The sequence below is a fragment of the Cottoperca gobio genome, chromosome 10 (assembly GCF_900634415.1).
Source record: "Cottoperca gobio chromosome 10, fCotGob3.1, whole genome shotgun sequence".
Lineage (NCBI taxonomy): Eukaryota > Metazoa > Chordata > Actinopteri > Perciformes > Bovichtidae > Cottoperca > Cottoperca gobio.
The window spans coordinates 26,802,371-26,811,433 of record NC_041364.1 but is presented as its reverse complement, the minus strand read 5'-3'; the positions used below and the strand labels follow the sequence as shown (position 1 = coordinate 26,811,433).

The 9,063-nt window shown below is 39.7% G+C and overlaps 1 protein-coding gene across 1 annotated transcript in view; it reads left to right on the top strand.

The window, feature by feature from the left end:
- Nucleotides 1-1,893: 1,893 nt before the first annotated feature.
- The window catches only part of dnd1 (DND microRNA-mediated repression inhibitor 1), a 13,257-nt gene continuing 6,087 nt past the window's right edge, over nt 1,894-9,063 (top strand). Inside the window, exons 1-2 of the mRNA XM_029440988.1 lie at nt 1,894-2,071; nt 5,180-5,285. Coding sequence (XP_029296848.1) covers nt 2,051-2,071; nt 5,180-5,285 — 127 coding nt within the window. The 5' untranslated portion in view covers nt 1,894-2,050. The remainder of the gene's footprint in view (nt 2,072-5,179; nt 5,286-9,063) is intronic.

The window sequence follows — 9,063 nt, the reverse complement described above, 5'->3', positions numbered from 1 at the left end:
GGATGGGAACCCTAATTGGCTTCCCACCCACAAACAGCCAGTTCTGTGTGCTGTGTAGCACAACCGAGCTGGAGATACCACTGCAATGGTGGATGTGGATCATGGAGCAGGAACTTAACCACTGCAGTATGTATGGTAAAGTATTTGGTTTCCATTTCATATCATGGCTGTTTGTAGTGTTTAAATGTCAAGTTTTACCATATTGGACCATGTTGCACTGTAAAGTAAATGTAAATCTATTTTTGAGACTGTAGGGTTGACGTATTGCCAGTGAAGTACTGTTCACAGTGAAATCAAAAGTAGAGCCCCTGATTACCTCCTGAGTTGTTTAACAAAGGATGTGTGTCTATACGATATAAGAAGTATCGGCGACCTGCTTAAAAGTTGTCAGACTAGTGTGATGCTCTGTACTGTGCTGTAGTCTCTAAATGGAACAAGTTATGTATTCATATTAAAAACACTGGACATTTTCTCTGGTATTCTGTACGCTGGGCTAAACTTGCTAATGGTGATCATACCTGTCAACCCTCCAATTTTTCCCGAGATTATCTTGTATTTTTCCTTCTATCCCGCTGTCCTACCGTTTAAATATTTTCCTGTAATTATCCCGTATTTTTAACCTTTCAAAAATAAAAATAGGCCTAATTTAAAAAAGTGTACAGTGGTGAAGTGGCCTCCGGTAAAGCAGGTGGCAGTATTATGTTTAACATTAGCTGAAAAACATTACCTCCAGTAAACACACAGAAGAAGAAAACAGGAACAATAACACAGGTGAAGACGAAAAAATATGGATGAGAGTCACAGTGAACGGGAGATAGATGGAGACGCAGTTGTACTTGTCAAAAAAGTTAAATCTTTATGCAAGTACCTGACTTCATGTGTGACAAGAACTGTTTCGGAGGCAGACCAAGTGACCAAAGCTGAGGGAAAGATGTCAATGCTTTGCGCCAAAAATAATGTAGCCTTCAGCTTCTGCAATGATTTCAGTCGCAGTGTAGCGGACATGTTTCCCGACTCTGCCATCGTAAGGAAGTAGCCTACTCGTCGGGGGAAACAAAAGCCACACAACTCATCAATCATCAAATAAATTAATGATAATAACTCATCAAATAAAATACATAAATCTTATAATTGCAGATTAGGATGTAGATTTATTTTGTATATTCTCATGTTAAGTGAACTGTGTAATTGTGTATTGTTCCGTTGGGTTGCCATCTAGCTTATTGCTAACCATTAAGATTTAACTTTTTTATTGTAGTAAGTTAGTTTTTACAAACTAAAAACATTATATGTACTTCCATATGAAAACGAATTTCACTCTTAGGACAATAAGGACAACCTACTCTCAAATTGCATATATCCTTCAAATAAATTATATACCGAATTGCAGTGAAAAGAAAAGTGATGCATGATGCAACATGCTTTTTTCTCAAAATTACTGGTTAACCAGATGTCTCCTGTGTGAAAAGCACAGTAAGTTTCTCTGCATCATACACATTTGTAACATCTGTTTCAGTTTAAATTATCAAACAATGTAGCCTATTGATTAGTAAAAAAAAAAAACAGAATGAAAGTTATTTCTCTATAATACAGAGGACACATGAACAACAGCTGCATGTTTCCATTCCCTATTGTCTAAATCCATCAACTTGATTTGACATTCAGACGTGTGTTTTTTGTCATTCATTGTTTGTCATGGTTTGTGTTTTGTGTTAAGGCTTATATGGAAAACATTTATATTAGTCTACCTAGCTACAATACTTGTCAGTTTTAAAGTAGCCCAACAGCTACACCCTCCAGACCCACTAAGCTTTGAGGACACAGTTCTTACAGACCCATTTCCTGTGAGTTTATTTTTGCTCAAATTTGAACTGAATGCGCGGCAAACGGTATTCCTAAAGTATGGAGGATGTACGGTACGAGCTGACCGTGAAGGCGGCGTGGTGCCAAGCGTAATTGCTGGCCAATAGAGACCACTCTCCAGGTGCGGCCACGGGCTACAGAGTGGCGTCACTGTCCGCGCGAACACAATAGAACGACGGTAGAGATTATGGAAAGCAAGCAGAGCCAGGTAACGTGTCCACTTTACTTTGTTTCTGTTGCTTCTTTGAAACGTGGATGTGTAATATTAAGTCGAAAGAAATTGGCCTGTTGAGAGAAAATACAAAGTTGTCATGGCTATTTGAGCAGTAGCTGCAGTGACGGCGGGAGGCTTTGATTCCACCAACTGGTTAATTTGTGTGAGCTGTTTTAAACACACGCGCATAGTTGACTACTTTGAGTAAAGTGTCCCGCAGGCTCGTGCTCGTACGATGTCACTTTGTTTTTCATGTTTTCTTATGAAAACATTTGTTGTTGTGTCTACTTTATTTCCCCTGCACTACCGCTTGTTTGAGCCCCACCTGGCTCTCATTACATTAATAAAGAACCCCCAGTATTTGTGTTAATGTTTTGTTGGTTTTTACTAGAAATATCAAACATTTAGCCTGACTCTACTTCCACTACCACTTCCAAAGTAAATCATAGTGTTGGAGACATTTAAAAACTTTGAGTTGGCTATGCTCTCCTTCGCTCAGTGTGGTGAGCCCTGATGTTTACTGTGTTGGGTTACTGGAGCACATGTAAGTGAATTCATGAGAGAATTTCGTATTGTAGAGAAATACATAGAACACGATGACAATAAGGCATCCACTCACTATTAACGCTATTATCATGCCTTGGGAAAGGACCAGCCCTGGTGCTAATGGATTCGGACAACAATCGAATATGAGAACATTTGATAATGACTTTATTTGATTTATTAAAACTATATTAATAACATTATGTGATGTGCCCACTTGATATCAAATGTTTCAGACGTTATGATAAGTTTTAATACTGTACTTTATGATGGTAATCAAATATTTAGAAACTTCCACCAATTTTACCTCACAATATTCAGCAGTACATAACAACATCACTAACTAAAGTATCAACATCACTATAGTCTTGTAGTGGTTATTTTTGTGCTGTGAAATAGGCGGATACAAATAATAAATGTATTAATAAGTCAACACGTTTTCAGTCACAGCAAACACGTGAACTCTACATTTTAAAGAGAAGCGTTTTCCATTCCGAAGCCGTCTTCCGTTGGGAAGTAAAGGTCCATCCCGAGAGCCACACCTTTTTGGTGTTTGCAAGTAGTCAAGAGCCTGTTTCTGGGACATTTCTGCTAACCGCCAACAATGCCAAAGTGTGTGGAGATTTATCTGAGCTCACTGGGATGAATCAGATGGCTGTTTCTGTCATGTTTTAATCATGGCTTTTTTCAAAATTATTTCTAAAAGCTATATTAAATTTGTTTTGACTAGGTCAGACATGCAACATTATTTTCTATTAACGATAGATTTTGCCAGGTCATCTATTATGTCACAGACTTTAACTTCTTCATGTCTGTTGATTATACGGTTGGGCTGTGTGAAAATATTCAAACCGGTTTGGTATAAAGCCAAACACCGGACCTGACTGGCACACCAAATTTTACCACCAGGTGTCGTTTAAAAACGGGAAACTCTGCCATGTCTTGTCACGCCTAAAAACACATGAACTTTCTAGTAAACAGACATAACACGTGCCGTGAGCGTCTTCTCATCTCTACTAAAGTCTGAGCAGTAAATACAGAACGTTCTCTCAGACACTGGCGGCTCTGTTAGTCCGTTTGTAAATATACAGTTAATCACGTTATTACTAATGTAATACAAGTTGGATTTAAGCCATGACTCCATTGTTAGCACCGGTGACTGATGTAGGCTTCTTATTTATTTTCTAGAACATGTCATAATGACAAATGCTGGCTCTGCTGGTTTGCATAAAATAAAACCGGTTTAAGCTTGTACACCGTACCGGCAAAACCAGAAATCAACCCAACTCTAGTTGATTATTGTTGGTTGTAACGCCAGCTTATTGGTGCATTGCCGCTACCATGGGTGGATACCTCGTCAAAGCAGTATCAGGAGAAGTTTGGGTTCAGTGTACTGCATGTAGGCATTTTTCCGACATGTGACAAACCTGCTCACTATCTGCTCAGTTTGCGGATGAAGACTATATCTAAAAATAAAAGGGTTAACCCTAACTCTAGAAAAGGAAGTGAAAAGTAAAACAAATATGGAGTTAGAAAGAAGTGAGCCCAGCTTCACTTACTCTGATTTGCTATCAACACTATTACACTTGAGATGATAAACGGCAGCAGTCGGTTTTTGTCCTTATTCTTCGTAGTGATGTTAGCCTGCTGTAGTAGCCTAATGTTTCCTGAAAATGACTCAATGCCATAATCTGTCCAATGTCGAAGGATTTCTGTTTATGGTCCATAAAGGTAAATGTGTGTGTGCTCACCAGATTTCTAATGGCAAAAGTTGCTCAATTCACTTAGTAAGAACAGCGTAATAAGTTTGGAAAAGGTAATCACTTTGCTGCCCCGGAGACCTGGAAAAGGCTTTAAGCTGTATCACAATAAAATAATGACCAAAAACCAGTGTCTAGTTTTATATTTCAATTCTGATATTTTATATAACCCAGCTGTTGCTGGCTATAATAATAATATAATAAGCTTTATTTGTATAGCACCTTTCATACAAGAATTGCAGCCCAAAGTGCTTCACAGCAAAAACACAACAATTAGTACAAGATTAGCGAGAATAAGAGCATTTACAGTACAATAATCACAGTGTAGATGTAAATGAGTCTGAAGTACCATTATAAAAATAGCAGAATTAAAATAGTATAAAATAGCAGAATTGAAATAGCCAGAATTAAGATATAGCAGATAAAATAACATTGGCACACCATTCTTGTAAATGTTTTAAACTATCAAGGCCATATTTTGAAAGCATGACATCAACAATGGGCCCCTGTGGTACTTCAACTGGTTTACCCCTTTTGCTACCCATTCCTGGTAGTCTTTGTCAAACTCTTTATTGACCTTTTAACGTATAAAACACAGACGTCTCCGTGAGTCCAGATTCTTTTGGCAAAATCTTGGTTAAAGCCCGCTTCATAAACACACCCCTGTTTTTGTAATCTACAAAAGTATACATGATTTGGAATCAATTGGCTAAAGCACATGTTCATGAGTGTTCATCTTTCCTGTTAGTTGGAGAGGTGCTGTTGCTGAGGAGTTGTTCCCACTTTGTGTTCCCATCAGGTGCTGAACCTTGAGCGGGTGCAGGCGCTGGAAACCTGGCTGAAAACAACCAACACAAAGCTGGCTCAAGTGAATGGCCAGAGGAAGTATGGCGGACCACCTGAGGGTGAGGGAGGCTGCAGCTCAAACACAACATATGCAACTTAAGATGAGTTTCAGTATCCATTAGTCTTATTATTTTCTGTCAATTCATTGTTTAATCTATTCATGACAGTAAATAGTGAACAATAATGGAAAGAAGTCTCATTTTTAGATAAGCAGTCCTAACACCCAAGGAAACAACCTACAGGGACACAATGAGAGATACATTATCGCAATAGTAATGGAAACAAAAGTGACCCAAACATTTGTGCTGTGTTTTCTTTCTTTAATATTTAAAAGACAAAGCCTACACACATGCTTGTACATTGCATTCACCTCTTCTAAGAACTTCTGGTCCTTCAACATTCTTTGTTGTAAGGGCTGGGTGATATGGCCACAATTTTCTTTCTATCCCCATACAGGTCCTTTCATATCTGGATAACGATTTATATCAAGATATAGCTTGTTTTCTGGTAATTCAATACATAAATAGTCTATATGAAAAAGGGCTGTCTCGAACACCATGTCTTGGTCTTCGAAGTTTCAGTGAGAAATATTCAAAGCTTCAGGTGGGTGGTGGAGTGCAGCACCTACTGTGCAAACACACTGCTACACACAACAAACTAATTAATGTTGATTATGTATATTGACTAATGTGAAATGACTTTCCTTATTTCATGGCCTTAGGATTAATACATTATTGTTACTTCATGTGCACTCGTTTCATTTCAGCTCGGGGTGTCAGTCTTTGCAGCGTTTTGCTTGAATTTACTGTTGCGCTAGTTTCTGTCCTCTCCTTTTCTCTCTCCTGTGCTTCACACACACGCACTTTTGGCTGAGTTTTCATTGTCAGTTTAAGCCCAACTGGCACAACTGACTGCGGTCATGTCTCGCAGACCACGGCCAGCTTGTAATGACCCCCCTTCGACCCCTCTCAACCACTCATGTCTGTGCAGGAGACCAGAGAGATAGACTTTTCAAGACGTTTCTTTCATTACTTGTGTAGCTTCTAACTGAATCTCTGTACAGTTTAGTTTCTGTCCCGTTTGTACTTTCAGTACAAATATGAACTAATACTAATATGAAATAACCACATGGTAAAGTCTTTTTGTATAGTCCTGTGTGAATTTAATAAATGTGACAAATGAAAGAGTGTTTTCCCATTTAATTAAGAACTTAGTCATTTAATCATTTAAATACAAAGCCACAATTTAAAGTTAGTATGCACTTATTATCAATGGAGACAATTATGATTTCATCACTAAACTATTCCATTGAAAGACCATAAATCATATATATATTGCCAAGCCCTATTTGTTCATCTTGGTTTCATGTTGGGCAAAAAGTGGGTGATTTGTGTTTTCAGTAAGTGCCTTACTAATAATCTAATAATAATTTTTCAGAACAAAAATTTGCAGAATAAATATGCACATGTAATGTGGTTGGTCTAAACTGCTGACCGAAGATCTCAAGTTGTGTTGCATTTTCTGCCCCCATATTTTGGACTATCGAGAGGTGATGAGCTGCTTATATTATGTTGTTTGTATGTAGATCAGCTGAGGGCTTTCATCTTCAACCATTGGTGCATTTTTGACAGTTCCCTGTCTGGGAGCGTCCTGCTCTCTGAAGATGGTGCCATTCCAACATGTGTGTGGGCTTGGTGCGGTGCATGGTGGGGGAGGAACCTTGGTTGCTGAGTTTGATACTCTTTTGTGGTTCCTCCTATAGCTGCTTTCATGTTGCTGAGTTCTGGAAATGTGGCTCAAATGAGGGTGGAGTGTTGGGCTGTGCTGCCTGGCCATCGGTTGTTGTGTTGGTGGTCCTCTTTGCTGAGCCGAGTCCAGAGCAGGATCTAGTTTGAGGCACTGAGACAGGTTTTAGTGGAGCTGTTCCTGCTTTTTGTCCTTTGTATGGTCGTTTTAAGGGTTGAAGTTGTCTACTTGGAAACCCACACATTAAGTTGGCCAATACTCTGGTGATCATATCTTGAATGTTAGGTGAATTTAATTGAGGTGGATTATCACAATCCTTTGAGTTTTCTTTCTTACTGTGGTTTTCACTCATTTTGGTTAGATACAATTAGGTCCATAAATATTTGGACATTGACACAATTTTCATCATTTTGGCTCTGTACACCACCACAATGGACTTCAAATTAAACAATCAATATGTGCTTTAAGTGCAGACGTCTTGATGAATACATCAACCCATCATCAGAGAGCATGGAGGATGCTGAGAGGCTGCGACAAGAGTACATTCTAGCTGTTCTCCAGCATCAGCATGACGTGAACCAAATGGCACTTTTCCAGCTCCGTTGGCCAGACGCTCTGATACGTTTTGTATAAGTAAGTGATACGCTGTCAATAGGTTTGACATGCGTATAATAATTTGTTATGTATACATCAGCTACAACATCGCTGTGGAAAAGTTAGACATATTTGAACTCAATTTTGAGCTAATTTTCATATACGGCGGCATGTTTCTGCCATACGGAACTGTGTGACAGGGCCCTATGTCTGCCGTGTTCGGCGTATCTCTGCATCCTTTAAATGATCACAACTTACCCTTAATTTATATCAATGTCAGTGTTTCCCCTAGGTTTACGGCTTTGGAGGGGCGCTCACCTTGCGGGGGGGGGATTGCGTGCGCGTGCTCGGCCCGGGGAGATTGTGTGCCCGTGTGTGGCGCGGTTTCTATTTAGTTCTCCCCTCTCCTTTCTTCTGCTCTGTAGGTGTGTGCGCACGTGTGTGTGTGTGTGTGTGTGTGTGTGTGTCAGCTGCGAAGCCCCGCCCTTCGCAAAACGGAGAGAATGTGAATGCGCAAAGTAGACAGTACAAACTGAAACGTGCATATAAATTAGATCAATAGCATAAGCGTTTAGTTTATTTAATAAAAGAGCACCTGTCAATGTGAAAAGTAAGTTGTGAATAATGAAAATATATTAATTTCTTTATTTGAGAAAAAAAAACAACACCTTGAATTTCAGGCAGGGCGCTGGGCTCCGTTGGCGGGGCGCAGCGCCCTGCCAAGACAATGGTAGGGGAAACACTGAACGTATTGCCGATATTTTGTATACACCAGCATATGTTTCTACCATACGGATATGTGTGACAGGGCCTTTAGGCTGAAACAAACCCATCAGAGAAATAGCAAAAACATTAGGTGTGGCCAAATCAACAGTTTGGTACATTCTTAAAAATAAGTAACCCACTGGTGAGCTCAGCAACACCAAAAGACCTGGAAGACAACTGTGGTGGACAGTTCAGATCAAGAACTGTCTCCAGGAGGTACAGTGGGTGTATCTGTGTCAAAGTGAACAATCAAGAGAAGACTTCACCAGAGTAAATACAGAGGGTTCCCCACACGATGTCAACCATTGGTGAGCCTCAACAACAGGAAGACCAGATTAGAGTTTGCTAAAACACATCTAAAAAAGCCTGTAAAGTTCTGGATCAACATCCTATGGACAGATGAGACAAAGATCAACTTGTACCGGAATGATGGGAAGAGAAGAGTATGGAGAAGGGAAGGAACTGCTCATGATCCAAAGCACACCACCTCATCAGTGAAGCATGGTGGTGGTAGTGTTATGGCGTGGGCATGTATGGCTGCCAATGGAACTGGTTCTTGTATTTATTGATGACTGCTGACAAAAGCAGCAGGATGAACTCTGAAGTGTTTCGGGCAATATTATCTGCTCATATTCAGCCAAATGCTTCAGAACTCATTGGACGGCGCTTCACAGTGCAGATGGACAATGATCCAAAGCATACTGCGAAAGCAAGCAAAGAGATTTTTTTAAG